At 39.3% G+C, this 18,455-nt stretch overlaps 1 protein-coding gene across 11 annotated transcripts in view; it reads right to left on the minus strand.

Moving 5' to 3' along the window:
• The window catches only part of NR3C1 (nuclear receptor subfamily 3 group C member 1), a 117,199-nt gene that overhangs the window by 96,836 nt on the left and 1,908 nt on the right, over window positions 1–18,455 (minus strand). For 3 of the 11 annotated variants that reach the window (XM_029942167.1, XM_029942164.1, XM_029942163.1), the window contains exon 2: window positions 14,369–15,586. In XM_029942167.1, coding sequence (XP_029798027.1) covers window positions 14,369–15,567 — 1,199 coding nt within the window. In that variant the 5' untranslated portion in view covers window positions 15,568–15,586. The other 8 variants (XM_029942171.1, XM_029942160.1, XM_029942170.1 and 5 more) reach the window with 6 other exon arrangements.

An 18,455-nucleotide genomic window follows, 5' to 3' on the forward strand; every position in this document is an offset into this window, starting at 1 on the left:
TTTGCCCTTAAATGGGTAAAACATACCATGAAAGGCAAGGCCATCTATCTGCTTCCTCTTCTATATGGTTCTTAGTTCAAAGAGCCAACCTAAATTGAGTATCCTATGTGCTACGGGTGTGGCGAAAACAGTCCTTGTCCTTAAGGATGGATCTAGAACAAGAGTTCAAGCAGAAATATACATGGAGGGGGCACCTCACTGGCTCAGTTAAGCATCCAACTCTTGATTTCAGCTCAGGTCATGATCTTACGGTTTGTGAGATTGACCTCTGCATCAGGCTTTGGGCTGACAGCACAGAGCCTGCTTGAGATTCTCTGTCTGTCTCTCTCTGTCAGTCTCTGTCTCTCCCCAACTCATGCACATGTGTGCTCTCTATAAAATAAACACTTTTAGAAAAGAATATACAAAGAAAACAATTTAAGAAATATTTATTGTGTGCCTACTATGTGCTAATCACAGAGCTAGGTATAATGAACTGCATGGTGAGCAGTATACAGCGGGTAGCACATAAAAGAAAGTAAGCGGGCATTACACTGGTCTAGAAGGCTACACAGTGTTAAAACAGGGGAGCTTGAATTTCAGACCACAACAGTCCTCAGCTCTATCATATGGCACAAAGGCAGGTTGTGATCAATTTTAGGATTTGTGGCAAAAATGTTAGTAGTAATCACTTTTGTATTTTCATTGTAAAATATATATATAAATGCTGCCAATTTTGACTGTGGTTTGCTGTAATCCCTGTGAAAAGCAATTTGAAAATAAGTATATAGACCACTGACTCAGCAACCCGACCTTGGGAGGAATTTATGCCTAGAAACAAAGTTGTCACAAGTATTCATAGAAAAGGGTGTTTATTGGAGCCTCGTTTGTAGTGGCAAAAATCTTTAAACAACCTGAAGGAAATATTGTACAGCACGATGAAATGGAACAGGATCCACATCTGCTGATCTGGAAGGAGGTTCAGGGTGAACTGTTACATAAGAAAGCTACATACAAACTGGTGGATGAGGATGCTCCTCTTATTTACCAGCAAACAGCCCAGAATACCTTGTATGTGTGTGTTTATGCTTCTAGAATTACACAGACCTGTGCTGGATAAGGGGACACAGGCAGGAATGGGAGGAAGAACAAGGGAAAAAAGAGGCGATAGGAAGACGTTTATTTATAGATCGATGTTTTCTCGGTATAATTTACTCAAGTGAATGAACACATTTTCGCAAATTCTGTAAGGGCATTTGGAAAAATAATAGTAACTGTTTAAAGTTTATTTTGAGAGAGAGCAAGAGCACGTGAGCGAGCAGGAAAGGGGCAGAGAGAGGGAGACAGAATCCCAAGCAGGTTCTGTGCTGATGGCAGAGCCCTGTGGAGGGCTCAACCTTAAAAATGTGAGACAGACTGTGATCGGAAGGGAGATCGAGTCGGAAGCTTCATTGACTGTGCCACCGAGGTGCCCACTCAATAACCATAAATAAAAACAATTTAAAAGGAGGCAGTCCACAGACTTTCTGTAAATTCTCTTAGACTCAGACACGCTTTCCTGGAGAAGACAGAGCGGCACAGGGTTGTATGAAGCTGCGCAAAACCCAAATCCTCCAAGAGTTCTGGAGTATTCCTGCGGCTCCACGCCATGTGCCACATTTGGCTTAAGGGTTGCAGTGGAAAGAACATGGAGAACCACTAGGCCATGAGCAATAGAACCACAGACATTTTTGGCTTAGGGGAAGAATCCTGAAAGCAGAGTTATAGGGAGATTAATCTGGCAGTACTGCTGCAGAAGGGTAAGAAGGGCGAGGAAAAAACTAAGAAAACAATTAAGAGACTATTGAGGTGATACGAGTCCAAACTAAGGGATAGCCAGATTTGTTTTCTGTTGTGCTGACTTTTAAGTTTATTTATTTATTGGGGAGGGGTGGCAGAGAGAGGGAGAGAGATACAATCCCAAGCAGGTTCCATCCCACGAATTAACCAACTGAGCCCTACGCAGGCGCCCACTGTGCTGATCTCTTGCGGACCAGAAATGTAAATTTCCTCCTGGTTTCCAGCCTTCGTGTCTTACACTGCCTAACCCAGTCTTAGGATCTCTATGGTCTCAGAAGTATGTTTCTTATTATCCACTTCAATATTTTAATCTAAATCTCAAAAACTGGTTAGGCTCCCCAATATAGGGTTCCTTCTTTAAAACAAGAACAGTACAAACTAATCACTAGTGCTGTTGTTCCATTTAGGATTTCACAGCTTCTCTTTGACTTCTCAGAATGTGTACTATTTGGAGGATCATCCTCAACAACAGTTTCTCTTATTTAGAGTACCCTGTTCTCTCTCTTCTACCACAGCCGATTCGACAGCAAGAACTACTGTCCCCGCCCAGATTTAAACCTGCTGCCTAATTCTCAAGCTATTCATTCAGTATCTTTTGTGGCTGCTCTCTTTGGATGCCTTCCAGAGCCCTGTCCTTGGTCCTCCCCTCTTTTTCCTAAACCCTGAAGCAGTTCATTCTTAAATGACCTCATCGGATTTTCCAGCTTTAGCTAATAGTACTTACCTTGCATTTTCTCTTTTCTGTCACTGTCTTGACCATATTGGGCTGAACTCTCCTACAACCCTTAGAAGAGATAACTTACCTTACTAACTTCTTGAACAGCTGAAGTATTCTATAGGTAGGATACATCAAAACTACACCTAGAGTAAGTCAAACCTAAAGCATAAATAAGCTAGAGAAAGGTAACTTAGAATTCAAGCAAAAATAAGCTACCTTTCAGAGTAGTCAGTAATTACACACACTTACATGAACAATGGGCAAATGAGTTTCCTGCCTGGCTTTCTGGATGAGTCAACGTAAATGTGTATACTACATATCTGCTAGAATAATTCAAATTCTTATACAACTGAACAACATAAAGAGGATAGCTTCTGGGGGTGCGTGAGTGGCTCAGTCAGTTAAAGGTTGGACTTTGGCTCAGGTCATGATGTCAGGGCTCATGAGTTCGGGCCCCATGTTGAGCTCTGTGCTGACAGCTCAGAGGCTTGAGCCTGCTTTGGATTCTGTGTCTCCGTCTCTCTCTGCCCCTCTCCCAATCAAGCTCTACCTCTTTCAAAAATAAATAAAATAAGCATTAACAAAATTTTCAAGCTTACAATCTTGAACAAGGTAAAACAAAACTAAACCTCAAACTTTATTTCCAAGCTTTGGCTACCCTAATTTATTCAATGGTAAATGTAACAGAGTTTTAAGAAACTTAGAAAAGCAGTTCATTTTAAAGTGATAAAGCAAATTTATAGGATGTCAACAATTAAAAACACATTTGCTTAATGTGTTTGACTCTGTGTATACAAAAATACATGTCCATCTTAAAAACCGATTTCCTCTTGGAGGGGATAACCTGCACTACCAATCAATGCCTCTTAGTGATACAGTCTGCTGATATTTCCTTTTCTCTTCAAAGACATAAGTGCATTCCATCCCTACACATCGTCTTGGTCTATGTGTCAATTTTGTTTATTCGTATACTCAGCGTGTATTTGCTGAGGTCTTACTATGTGCTAGACACTCTTCCACTTGCTGGGACACAGGAGTAAGCAAGGTAGACATTATCGCTGCTCTCATGGAGCTTACACTCTAGCAGGGAAGTGGACAAGACACAATCCATCTCACATGGAAGGGAAGGAAACTGTGTGAAAGATGCTACTGTTTCAGATAGAGCAGTCAGAGGTGGTCTCTTAGGGAGCTGACATTTAAGTGGAGACCTAAATAGAGTGAGAGGCTGAATGTGATAAATGGCTGAAATAAATGTGGATACCTGGGGCCAGAATATTTGAGCAAAAATTCCTCACGTTTGTGCTCATGCATAGGGGATTCAGAAAAAGGACTATGCTTCTAGAGCATATGGAGATATTCTTAATTGGCTAGAAAAAAAGGTATCTAACACCAAGGGTGCATAATCTTAGGCTATGCATTAAGGGTGAAAATCTGTTTTCTCCCTATCTTGTATCAAAAGGTACAGAATGACAGTGTGTATCTATCAGTTTCCTCCACAAGTGATTGAAATCTCCTGCTGGCTCATTCCTAACTACACATTCCTCGTCTGATCAGCTCATTCTTTCCACCTTTTCCTTCTTCTGTCTCAGACTCCTTGATACCACCCCTGCCAACCCCCCCCCCCACAGTTTCTTTTTTCCAAATAGCAGAATCAACTCCCATTCATCCACTTTCCTCCATGAAGGCTCAGTCATGCCTTCTTGGGGACAAGTTTAACAGCCTTCAAGAGCATATTTCAAAAAGTCAATAGCCAGCAGGTAGAGGGTGGAACAGGTATAAAGATAACTAGTACATCACCAGATTGCTGCGTGGGGTTGGGGGTTTTATCTTAAGAGTTATTTCTCTTACTAGCACGATGTGGCAAGGCTGCACTGATTTCCCAGTACTCATACAGAGACATTTGGGCACAGAAATCTCAAATTTAACCGGATGCTGGAACTGGGACGTAGAACTTTCATTTTCTTTTTCCATTAGTTTTGGAGTTCTAACTCTTCCCTCCAGCTTTATCTACTGTTTTTTCATTTAACTATGTCTGTGGTAGCTGCAAAGCGCTGTATATATACTTCTGTTAAATGACATCATCAATTAAAGGGTCACTCATCCCTCACGTACTGAATTAGAGATTGTTTCACCTATTCTTACCTTCCCTTTAAGAGTACTTACTATATTTAAAATCTAGTAGCCATAGACTGCATGGACCCCAGACCTTAGTAACTGCCTAGTGGTAAGAAACATTATTTTACCTATGGGAAAAATGAATGCAACATAATGGTTTAAAAACATATATCCTATTATGAATGCCACTGTATAGGTCTTTATGAATTCAAAGGCCAAGATCCATTCCAATCTTAACATTCTGTAAATAATAAACATGATTAAATTTATAAAATAGTGACAACCAAAATTCACTGAATTTTTTAAAGTACTCTCACTCCAAGCTGGACATTTCTTTTCAGGTTATAAGGAATAATAGAAAATATGTAAATTAATATGTGAATTTTTGTATTGGAGCTTTAACTCTGTTGAACTGTTTTATGGGTGTGAATAATTTTAGTATACTTTGAGTTGTTCTTGCCATAATGATTGTCAGGTAATTCCTTGATACACTGAGGACTAGAATGCGAAATTAAGCCTTTAGGGAGATGAGGAATTACATGTAGGAACTTACATTTACTTTGTGTTTCTTATCAAATTCCCTTCAAGTCCAAGGGAAAGATAGTCACCTTATTTGAATGTAAATATGAAAAAAATCAGGCTTAGAGGTGAGTAATATCTTTTTTCTCTACTATGTCAGGAAAAGAATACAGAAGCTGTTAACATAAAGCTTCTAAAAAGCTACAAGAAAACAAATTAGACCTTAACCACTGAGCACCAACCATTTCAGACTGCTCACCTTGGGAAGCTAGGAATTTACTCCAGGGATATTCAACAAAGCTTTAAATATCTGTAGAAATACCTACACGGCACTGGGTGTTATATGGAAACCAACTTGACAATAAACTATAAAAAAAAAATACCTACACGGGTTTTTTAAAAAACCTCAATGAAAACAAATCTTATAATGTGGGAGAGGATTAAATTTCTAAATTTCTGGAAATATTGAAATCATTTAAAGTCACATAAATAAGGTAAAAGGTAAATGATCAAGTTAAGGAATAAATACATTTTCTGATTAAGAAAGATCATTCAGATGTTACCATTGTGTAATGAGCCCAGTTTTCTTTTTTGGCTTACGAGGTGGGTCTGAAGGCAAAGGAGAATAATACATATACCCTGGGAAGGGGGAAGTTAGAAATACAACATTCCTTTTGGGTTTCTGTTAAAAAAAAAAAATCTATTATATAGTCACACTTTGTCCTTAATAAACTCACCTGAATTCCAGATGACAAATTTCACAAGGTCTAATTAAATTTTTTTAATATTTCCCTTTTAAAGAGCTGCTAATCAACTTAAGTTGTATTTTACACTGGTATGTTTACTATTTTAAACTGCCATTTAACTTGTCTCTGTCCTTGGGTCTTTGTGATATAAAAAAAGAGATAATTTTAACTTTGGTTTAATCCATCAAACTAGCTTGTTCTTTTTTAACCACTTAATAAAGAAAAGAGTTATTAAATGTAGTCAAGTAAGTTACAGAATCCAAATTTATGCACTTAGGATAAACTTCAGACTTCAATATAGTCAGAAATTCTTTTCACACAGCTTTGCTATATTTATTAAATGTGGAAAAAAATTAATGCTAATAACTTCATTCTCATTTTTAGGAAAATTAAACTTTCTTAATGAAATTTTAATGAATCTTTGCCTGCTTGATTTTATAAGAATACCAGACAATAAACTATCAAGGGGCCATCCTAGCATTTTTAATAAAAACTTAACAATGTCATGAGGTTATCAACATGCTATCAAATTTAAATGACATACCTAATTAACAACAAAATGCACTGAAAAGCTAAAAAAAAAAAAAAGGACTAGAAAAAAATAATACAAATACAATTTTATTGGCCCATGAAAGCCAATTTCCTTATGAAATTGGGATCCATGACCCTTGAAGGATCTCACACAGTGGACACTGGAAGTCTTAGCACTTCATGAATAGGAAATCCCGACATAGGCAGAGATGTCCTCGTGTGCTTAGCCAATGAGGGTCATGCCGGTTTGAGCTCAGAGACTTGGCAGAGCTTTAAAAACTCTCCCTTGAATTTTTATAGTGCTTCTTAATTTTCAAAGTAAACATCCATGCACAAATCCTGTCAGGCAAAAATGCTGGGTGCTCTCACTGTTTTACAGAAGCTGAAATTGTGAAAGAAAGCTGCAAATGACCACACAAATATGTACAGGAGAGCAGAGGCTTAGCCGCCATTTCTCCTCTATATATTGTTTAAAGATTCACAGATGCCAAGTAAAAACTCTTAAAGACCCATCTAACACAGTATTAAATATTCTCCTTCAGATCAGTATTTATTATTTATTTATTTATTTATTTGCTTATTTATTTAATTTTTACTATTCTTTTCTCTCTCAAAGTCTCATTTTCCCACCTGTAAAATTAAGTTAATAACACTGGTCTTTGATAGTAATGGCAGAATCAGTAACTTAACACAGAAACTACAATCACGAACCTCCATGGGTTGCTCAGAGGTTTAAATCCGATGAACATATAAGAAGCCCTTAGTATGGTGCTGCCACATAATCCATGCTCATCACTGATGGTGGAGAAGAGGGTTAAAAAATATATGGCAATACAGAGGGGCACCTGGGTGGCTCAGTCGGATAAGCATCCGGCTTCAGCTCAGGTCATGGTATCACACTGCATCAGGCTCTGTGCTGACAGCGAGCTCAGAGCCTGGAGCCTGCTTCAGATTCTGTATCTCCCTCTCTCTCTGACCCTCCCCTGCTCACACTGTCTCTCTCTCTCTCTCAAAAAATAAATTTAAAAAAAACATAAAAAACATATATATAACAATATGGATATTGTACATTTTTAAAAGCCCAACTAGTTGATTCACAGAACTCTTATAAAACACCTGGCTAATTTGTATTACTTGTCATGTGTCTAAAACTAGAGACCGGATGATAAGAGAAGCCTGCTAGGACACTCGAACAACTGAAAATTAGGACAGTCCTCCTAGCAGCACTCTGCAATGTTTCTCTAGACACTTTCTATGGGTCTCATTTCCTCATCTGGGAAAATAAGAGTGTGGGAGCCGATGAGGTCTCAAGAGCCTTTAAGCTCTAATCTAAAATCACTGCACCTAACACCTAAAACAACCCAAGAGCCCCACCTCCCTAGCTCTACCAACAACAGTACTGACATAGTTTCTATCCACCACCGCCAACACTAATTCTTATAAAAATATCAAATCCAGGTCCATTTGTTGTCTTATACTTGACAGGGAATGCAAAAAGTCAAATAACCAACTTTAGGGCACCAGTGTCTACTGCACGGCCTCCTTCACTACTGACTGGTTAAGAGGAATGTAGAATTTAGAAACACACACACACATTATGAAAATAATTCACATATAATTATAAGGAAAGTACTTTGACTCCACAATATCTAATCACTAGAGGTCAAAGACCGGTTCGGCTCAACCTCAGAATTCAGGTCTTCTGATTGTGAGTCTAGTTCTTTTCTACAATTTCTATTACTAAACAACGAAATCAAATTGAGAATTTAAGGTTGTTTTAAGCCACAGAGTTGCAATTTATATCATCTTAGAATTCAAGAAGCCCTTATCCACCAATAATTACAAAACAGAAAAAGAGAACATGAAAACAACAACAAAATCTGTCCATAACAAACTGCTACAACTTTAATGTTCAACATGTGATGATCATAAGGTCACAAGTCACTGCCCTGCCGCAACAGCATGAAATAATAAATCATGAACAAACGAGACGTCATTTCACAACAGCTTTAAAAAACTGGCTATCAAATATGCTTTCATAATAGCCACAGCTAAGTATTATGGATAATTATGAAAACAACTAGAATAAAGGCTCTATTTATTATAAAAAGGGATAAAAGTTAACATTTATTGCAACAAACTAAATGTCCTAAATGTGGCAAATGCAAGTTGAACGCGCAAAATGTTCATTACAAAAATAAAACTTCCTGGGGATCCTGGGTTGCTCAGATTGGTAGGCATCTTGACTCTTGATTTCGACTCTGGTCATGATTTCAGTTTATCAGTTCAAACCCCTGATAGCACAGAGCCTGCTTGGGATTCGCCCTCTCCCTCTCCACCCCTCCTCCATTTGCTTGCTCTTTCTCAAACTAAACTTAAAAAACAGAATTCCATGTCAGACAATGTGCTAAATAAACATCTACAACTAATCATGATTAAACTTTTCTCTCACATTATATACATATGTGTGCATGTAGATACTTGGTGTCTTATATCGTGAACTTAAAAAACTCTGAACTAAGACGTTCTTTAACTAAACTTACCGCATTATTAAATGCTACCAGTCTTAAAATAATATTTTGAAACTGGCTCAAAAAGTATTTGAAAGCACCAAAAATATTTGAGTTACTCTAAAAAAGTATGTTTAAGCATTAAGCTCTAACAAGATAACTCATTAATATTTAAATTGGCCCAGAAATTAAATTAGGGGATGACACACTTCCATTCAAAATAATTGGCTTTAAGGACTATCTTGCAATATAAACAGTTTAAATGACTGTCTAGCAATCACAGAACCCCATAATTTATGCTATCTATGTACCGGTGAATAAGGATTTGCTTTCCTCACTATTCCAGTAAAAAAACATACAGCCCCTGAAAGTAAATTACTTAAGAAAAGGGTTGCATTCCCTATCAGATGAAAGTAATGTAAAAGTGTACTAGTAAATACAAACTGGTTCCATCAACCTAAGATCATCATTATTTTAACTCTATTGTAGTAACTCGATTTTCATTGATTAAGGAGCAGAGTAAATAAAAATGGGACAACTATGGACTTGATCTTAGCTGGAATAATGTAAATGGAGTTAAAATGTCTATTCCAAACCTTTTTTTTTTTTCTTTTGGTAATAAAGCACAGCAAAAGACAACTAAGTAACCCTATAAAGACTTAGGGCTATATTGTTACACTTGGCTTTAGAGTTCTACCTCAAATAAAGAAGCTAAATTATAATTCTGGTTAGTGGACTCCCTTGTACATAAATACAACCCCAAATTTCTCATTTTTGTCCTCTGACAGTTGATCCAAATTGCTGGTTTCAAAATCGTTCTTGAGATTTCTAAACATCCTCCACCAATCCACACTTCTGCTCCTGCCTCTCCAACCAACCCCAATAATTTACAAACTCCATGGGAAAATCCTGCACTTAAGGGATATTTGTGAGGGCAGTGGGGAATAAAGACAGCAGCATATATATTCTAAAATAATATATACCCTAATGTCTAAAATGAAGATAAAAATCAGCATTAAAAGTCACATTCTAATCCAGTTCAGCATAGAAATGGTCACACACAATTCAAAAGGAAAACAGACCTGTTCTTTCTTTAAATGGAAATACTTCACAGAAATACTTTTATTTACTTGAGAAAATATGAAACCTGATCTGAATAAACCAACAAAAAATGCAAGCAGTTGTCTCTCCGAAACTACAGAGACAAGGAAACCAGGGGCTTTTAAACTCTTCCCTAAGGGTCAGTAATCAGGAATTGATTGTTTTTGTTGTAGCTTCAGTCAGAAAAGTATTTCTTGACAACTCTTGTACAACACAGTTCGCCAATATATGTTTTACTTGACTCAGAACTATGGAAGCAGGTGCCCATTAATTTGGCAAACACCTGTAAATACTACATTATACAATTTCCAGAGTCCTAACTAAAATTAAAATTAGGTGTGATCATTTAAAGTGAGAAATAATATGCTTTAAGAAATATGCCCCAGATTTATTGTAAATCTAATGTAAATTAAGATTTCCTAACAACGAGGCTATTTCAATCACCTGCAGGCCAGAGTGGATTAAAGCTTATATAACCAACCAATTAATACAGATGCTCTTTCACTTTAGGTGCTCATACTAAAATAAACCCTTTTGATCCAATCTCTCCACTAAAATCTCTAAAGGCCCCTACAGTGATCTCCACCCATATATGAATTTCATTATTAATACAACTTTCACTTAACCTACATTTATGCAAGGTGTGTTTCAGAGGAAGTTTTTAATAAAATTTATAAACATTCAATGATATATTTAAAGTTCTCTGGCTGAAATATCTGTTACATCCCTAGACAAAACCAAAACAGCATCACAATACAAATTACATTAGCAATTGTACAAATATAATGGAATGGCTAAAGAAACATTTTAAGAAGTTATTTCAGTAAAACCTGACCACATGCTAATCACACATTTCTGTATCTGAGACCTTCCACACTAAATTGACACACCTGAATACACAGTGTGTTTTATCTTTTTTTCTTCTACTAAGACAGCCATAACAAAGCAGGGTGTTAAAAAAAAAAAAGATACTTAACATAAAGCTAAAAATAAATGTAAATACCTAAAGCAAATCTCCCTTAACATCCAGGAATCAAATTCTATGAGTGAATATCGAAAATACAAAACCCCAAAAAAACATGAAATGCTTACTGCCAGAAGCTTCAGAAGGAGAGGAAAAACAAGATAGGAAATAAACGAAGTATCCATTAAAAAAGGAGTAAACCATAGCCAAAACAAAATCTCCTCCTTATGTCCCTTCTCTGAGAAAACATTCAGCCCAACATTCACAGGAAGAAAAGAGAAAGAGACAGAATTTGCTTCACTCAACCTATGTTTGTACAGGTCTTCCAAATCATTATGTAAATAAAACTGGACGCAGATGCCATTAAAAGATATGTTAAAATCTCCATAAATTTTCAGAGCTTTGTCAATTTGAGCCCGAAACTGTCTCTAAGCCTGACATTACAAATTCATCCTCCATCATTCTCTCTCTTCAATAATTTTACCCTTCAAAAAACGGTCAACTTTTTAACACTCAAGTTTCAACATAATCCAAGTAAAAGCTCTAATTCTACCTACAACCATTCAATCCCCTGCCTCTCTTCAGAAGTTTCACCATTAATATGTAAGTGAAATAACGCTGAAAATCAAATTATGCAGAAACGTGTTTTCATCAGCCTTACAAGTTTATGCTCAATTTATCTAATTTCAGTATTTAAGAAGCATATTCAGTTAGTATGGCTAGTTGTACTTAAAGAATGTCTTTGAATATCACTAGGTTTTCTCCTGTTCTACTATCACTGAAGGAACTTAATTCTTAAAGAGAAAATACTTCACTATGCTCAGTCGGGACAGTTATAATTTTACAAATAAGTGTTAACTGGATGGTAAACTATGTGGACATATTAAGAGTTACCGTCCCTGGCAAAACAACAACTTTAAGTGACATCTTAAAAAGTCAAATTTATGTTTTTAATTAAAAAGGAACGCAAGTGAAGTTATTAGTGGCATACAGCATTTTCGTATCTAAAGTCAGAAAGTCAGGATTCACTACGGCTGTGATCTCAACCTGTTCATCACTTGAGTTACTGCTCACAGCTATTGTTTGGCCAGAACCATGTAACATACAGAGGAGAGAAAGCCACCAATTTTAGTTATATCAGGGCTCTTGTTTGGAAACAATAGACTAATTCAATGATGGTGAGAAAAGAAACATTGTCGCAATTTACTTGGAAGAAGCTTTGTTCTGGGTAGTCACAGTTCCCCATGTTAAGTTAATGCCATAAGGTATAAAATTTTCAAACGTTAGCCAATTATCCTATATATTATACCTTTTTATTAGGACACAAACTACCCATTATAATTACAAATCACACGTGAGCATAAAACTAATCATTTCAATGGTTGCTAAATAATCTCAAAAGAGCCACATCATCACTGCTTTGCTAATCGCCATAAGGTTGTTATGAGGCTCAAATTAAAAATAAGCGAAGGCATTTTACATGTCATAAATTCCTGAAAAGGCATTAAAATGATCTTTAATGATTTAAAGTTATCTATGTTTACAAGGCTTAATGAAAGTTCACTAGGAATGAAGAATGGGTAAGTCTTGTTCTATGTTTTTTACAGTAAAAAAAAATGAAAATAGTACCATGGTAATTCCTAGAACAAAATGCATTAATAATGCCCAAGAGTTTCTTTAGATATATTATGCTCCTCTGTACAATTATATGTTTTATAATTCAGTCTGTTTCTTACAGATAGCTTAGTCACATCAACCACGCTTACTATTTCTTTTAAGACAACCAGGCACCCTGAATCATTAATTACATTGCCAAAATTTTGATACTGAAGAAATTTTAAACACAGGAGGTCTTTTAACATTTAAACACAACTAATGCAGCAAGAAACATCTCAAATTTCCTTACTGAAAACATTTTAAGCCTACCATTCAGACTGACAATAAAAAGCTGAAGTGGTATTCTAAATGAAAGATTATTTACATAATAGATTAGTTCACAGTTTACATGAAGACATACAAGAACCAAGGTTTTTCTTTTCTTTCTGGAATAATCAAGTAAGCCTATTAAAGAATAGAACAGAGCCTAAATCTAAGTCTGATTTTTTTTCCCCAACAAGAAAACCTTCCTCCTTCAAGAGGATAGAAAAGAGACACGTCAGTGTTAAGATAGATCTTTAACAGGAAAAGTATTTTAAAGAGAGCTTTAAATAAAATCTTCAATGACTAATTATTGGGAACAAAGAATACCACTAACATTAAAAAAAAAAAAAAGAAAGAAAGACAAACAACCCTTGAAAAGCTCAGGTACCGGTAAATCACTGTCTACTATGCCTTTAAAAAAAACACCACTGATTAGTCAATCCTGGGTCTTTCCAATCTCATCTTTATATTTCCTCCACACCTAAAATGTGATATATAATCCAGTATTTATCTGAATTGGGGACAGGGATATAGGATAGAGAACTTAACCCCTATCATCAGATCCGGCTCAGTTTAGAACCTTTCCCTGGTAATTCCATTTCAACAGACCTTTCTGAGGTCAAAAGGAAATGTCAGTATACTTATAAATGTCTGAAGCAAAAAGACAGAGGACAAATCAAATGACAGCTGAGAATTGAAGCTTAACAATGCTGGCCATCAGGTGTCTATGTGACAACTTGCAGGAACTCTGGAAAGTTATATTTTGTTTTGCACCACATTGGCACCAATTCCTTTCTTAAAAAGGCTGAAGAGCAGACACCACCTGTCTACTTTAGATCGGGAACCCAGTGGGCAAGTCCCACCTCTCGGGCTCCGGTCAGGTACACTGCTTACTGCCTTCTCAATCTTAAAACTCAAATTCTTCCACAAAAGGTTCAGTTTGAAGAAAAGGCTCCTTATTACATCTTCTAATTTTAACCCTTTGATCTCCTCAAGCTAATATTTTATAAGTGTACAAATACAGCACGTAACTTTTGATTATGTGAAGTATTAAGGGTACTTTTAAATCTAACATGACAGCGTATTTTAAAACACAAGAAAATATTGGACAGCAAGTCCTCTTGAATTTATATAATTTTTACTTAAGATAACCTGTTAATGAGCAACATTATTTTTAATTTTTTAAATAAAATCTTCCACTACTGGCCAATAGTATACTGAGTGCCATTATTTCAGAGAAAACTTGAAACGCTTATGTACAGACACAACACTTAGGTGGTCTTTCAACCATGCCTCCTTTTAAAGGACCACTTTTAGTTACATGACTAAAGCAAAGGAGTCATTGGAAAACACAAACTGTTGGCTATTTAAGTCTATCAATCCATCTTAAGTCCATTCTGAAGAAACAGAAAACCATCTGGCTTACCTTGAATAGCCATTAGAGAACACCGATCGGCCAGGGAAGTTCAAAGTCCCCAAGGAAGCCAAGTTGTCATCTCCAGATCCTTGGCACCTATTCCAATTTTCTGAACCAACAGAAAGTGGTGGAATGACATTAAAAATAGGCTTCTGATCCTGCTGCTGAGGAAGGGATGCTGTATTCATGTCATAGTGGTACATCTGTCCCCCAGAGGTACTCACACCATGAACAGAAATGGCAGACATTTTATTACCAATTATATTTGCCCCAGAAAAGCTTCCCTGACAATAAACTGGGCCCAGTTTCTCTTGCTTAATTACCCCAGGGGTGCAGAGTTCAATGAAATCTTCTTTTTCTGTTTTCACTTGGGGCAGTGACATACTGTTGGGGCTTGATAAGATCAGATCTCCATTATCCTTAATTTTAGGTTTAGTGTCCGGTAAAACAAGAGGCTTACAGTCCTCATTTGAGTTTCCTTCCAAAAGGAATGGATCATCCTCTCCTGCCAAAGGAGAAAGCAAACAGTTTTCATCTATCAAGAGATCTGGTCGCCAAGGACTCTCACTCGGCTCTTTATCTGGGGACCCAGAAGAAAATTCCAAATCCTGGAGTTTTTTCCTCCAAATGTCAAAGGTGCTTTGGTCTGTGGTATACAACTTCACATTGTCGCCGTTGGTGCCAGTCTGGCCCTTCAAATTCTGCTGTTCTGAAGACACGTCAGAGAGCGTTTTTGGAAACTCCTTCTCTATGGGGGCAGCAGAAACAGCAGTGGACGCAGCGCTCTTGGGGTTCTCTGGAACACTGGTCGACCTATTGAGGTTTGCGATGCTTTCTTCCAGGAGCTGAAAGTCTGTTTCCCCAGAGGAAAGGCTGATTTGGCCCTGCTGTGGGAATCCCAGGTCATTTCCCATCACTTTGGTTTCTGTCTCTCCCATGTACAGTCCCATGGAGAGTGAAACTGCCTTGGACAGGTCTGGCTGCTGTGCATTGCTTCCTGAGCCTTTCGGAAAATCCACCAAAAGTCTTTGCTGCTTGGAGTCTGACTGAGAAGCAGCGGCCAGTGACTGTGAAGATGCAGAAACCTTCACAGAAGCTCCTCCCCTTAGCGTTTTATAGAAGTCCATCACATTTCCCCTCTCCCGACCAAGCACACTGCTAGGGATTTCTTCTTCACTGGGGGGGCTTAATGATTCCTTGGAGTCCATCAGAGAATATCATCAGCTACTAGAGGAGGGGGCAAGAAAGAAAAGAGAAAGAGGGGGGAAGACATAATAAGCTATAAAGTCACATTAACCCAGTGATCTGATTAGTAAGAGCCAGTTAAATGGACCTTTCAGTTAACTCCAGCGTTAACTCCCTGTTAAAAGTAGCTTCTGTCTTCCAGAATAAAAAATCCACACCCCTGCCCCCATTCAGTGTGGCACATTTAAAAGCACAACGCAGTTCAATTGCACAGCGGAGGGCAAAATTGTATCAAACAAAGCTTGGCTATTCATCCTGCCCCTCACGGAACTGTAACTTTGTTAATCACAGACATTATAACTCATTAAATCTGATTATCCTAAAGGTTCAAATTGATGTCAAAGTATTTAATTTAGAAAGACTATGATCATTAAAATTCCTACTTCCTTTCAATCAGTCAAGGCTGTTTGCTTTTCTGAGAACCCATACACATAAAATTTGATAATTACTATGATAGAACTCTCTTTCAAATCGCTCCCAAACTGCCTTTCTACCTGCTAGTCACACATCCACACCTTTTAGTACAACCTATTGACACACCAGGAACATTGTATTTTAAAAATAAACAATGCTGATCTGCTCACCTTCCAATACCATGAAAAGGGGACTTACACATAACTCGTATTTCTTACTGCATATGTCTGTTTGAAAGTGCCTGCCTTCTTCAACTTTTGGACATAAGAAATGAAACATGTTTTATATAGGCCAATTAAAATGTGGACTTTAAAAAGCAAAAGAAAGTGCAGTAGCTTCTCGCTACAAATTTAGCTTAACTACAGCAAATACAGTTCTCTCAACCCTTACAATAATAGATTCTAAATGAAGCTGGTTTTTAAAAATCGCTGAAGACCTTCAGAAACACTATTATATCTCTAAGTTAAGATTTTTTTCCTTTCCATATAACAAGGTACTAAAACAAAAAACAACTGTGAAATCACGTTCACATAAACCCAGATAAAATAATACCTTAATGAAATGCTCACAGTAATTTTCTCGTATTCTAAACCTTCACCAACCCCACTTCGGAGGCTGTTCTGGAGGGTCTTAGATTGCTAGTATATTGTTTATCATCACAACGTTTTCAGAGGCAGCCCGGGGCTCTGGTTACCCTATCTGGGACATACAGTCAAATCCTATGCAATGGAAGGAAACTTTTGCTGTACGGAGAGACCTTAAGAAGCAAAAATTTCACTGGCCCTTTATGGGAAGTGCATGGGTCCGGGGACCAACCCTTACCCCTACTCATCTTGTGGGTAAACTGCTCATCTCCCCGCTCCTCCGCTGCGTTTCTAGGATAACGATCTCGAAACACAAGGTATCAAACGGAGCCTAATGAATTTCTACGCCACTTTGACAGCTGCCTTCCAACTCGAAACCAAAACAATACTTCAAAAAAAAAAAAACAAACCAACGAAACGAAACAATCCCTCAAACCACTTCATCCCCCAGTTAAATTGCAAGGAACTGTCACATTCACCGGCCTTCATGAGCCCGGTGCCAAGGGGTCTTAAGTGGTATTACAAGGAGGCAGTTCCAAAGCCCGCAGCCCCACACGTCAAACGAGCGCTTGACCACAGCGGGATTCCAGCTAGGGAAGGTCTTCTTCTAAAAGGGGCCACTTAGAAGCGTCAGGCGCGCAAGGATGCCAAGCGCCTAAGAACAAATCCTCTCCCGGGGGAGGAAAAAGTGCAAGGGTAAAAGAGAAATGTGTCCAGACCTGTTGAGTTCTTTCTCCGACACGCCCACTTCTACCAGATAACGCCAGCCCCGGCCGAAGTCTCCAAGTTGCAGGCTGTCAGCCCCCCGCGTGTGCACACTCACACACGCTCGCTCTCCTCTACACACACAGAGACAGACAGACAGACAGACAGACAGACACACACACACACACACACCCTGGGCGCCCTCCAGGAAGACGACGCGCAGGAGCCTCGACAGAAATCCTGATCGCGCTCGGGCGCACTAGGGTGGAGTGGAAATATTCGGCAGAGAATTCAGACGCGGCTCGGCGTTCACCGTACACACACACACACACACACACGTACGTTAGGGCGGCCGCCTGGGGGGGCACGGACGCGGGACTCGGGGCACGGGGAGCTGGAGAGGCCAGAATTCCGCGCCCGGGAAGCGGGGAGCTGAAAGCCGGGGCGGCTCGGAGAGGCTCCTCGCGCCCCGAGCTCAGGTTCCTCCCCCCTCGGCCCGACCCGGGCACGGTGGCCCGGGGAGAGGAAGAGGCCAGCGCTGTCACCCGCGCGCTGTCCTTTCGTCACCGTCACCCAGCCCTCGCCAGCCCCCACCCCCACTCCCCGAGGTGAATAAAAGTTTGCAGGCTCCCGCCACGGCCCCCAAGCCGGCCTCGCGTCCCCGGCGCGCACCTCGGGGCAGCGAGGGCCCGCGCGGGCCTGGAGCCCCCAGCCCTTCCCCACCTCTTACCTCTGGAAGAGGCGCCGCTCACCCTCCACCATCCGCAGCTCCCACCGCAGCCGAGATAAACAACTTAGCGTGTGAAAGCAGGAGAAGCAGGAGAGAGAGATTTTTTTTCCTCTAAAAAAAGGAAGTAAACAGCCGCCCCCTTCTCCATGGGGGTGTGGGGAGGGGAGAGCCCCTATTTGAGAAAGTCTCCCATTTCCCGGCTGACAAGTCAGCCCCCCGCCCCGCGCCCGTCTCCGCGAGCCCGGGCTCCCAGGCGCGCGTCCTCAAGTCCCGGCGCCCCGCGGCTCCGGCCGTGGCGTCTCCTTCCACCCACTAGAATCCGTCCCCGACGGGCGGGCGGTGACTCGGGCTCCACAGACTCGAGCTCGCAAAATGGAGGAGGAGGAGGAGGAGGAGGAGGTGGAGGAGGAGGAGGAGG

This window comes from Suricata suricatta, chromosome 6 (genome assembly GCF_006229205.1).
Source record: "Suricata suricatta isolate VVHF042 chromosome 6, meerkat_22Aug2017_6uvM2_HiC, whole genome shotgun sequence".
NCBI classification, from domain to species: domain Eukaryota; kingdom Metazoa; phylum Chordata; class Mammalia; order Carnivora; family Herpestidae; genus Suricata; species Suricata suricatta.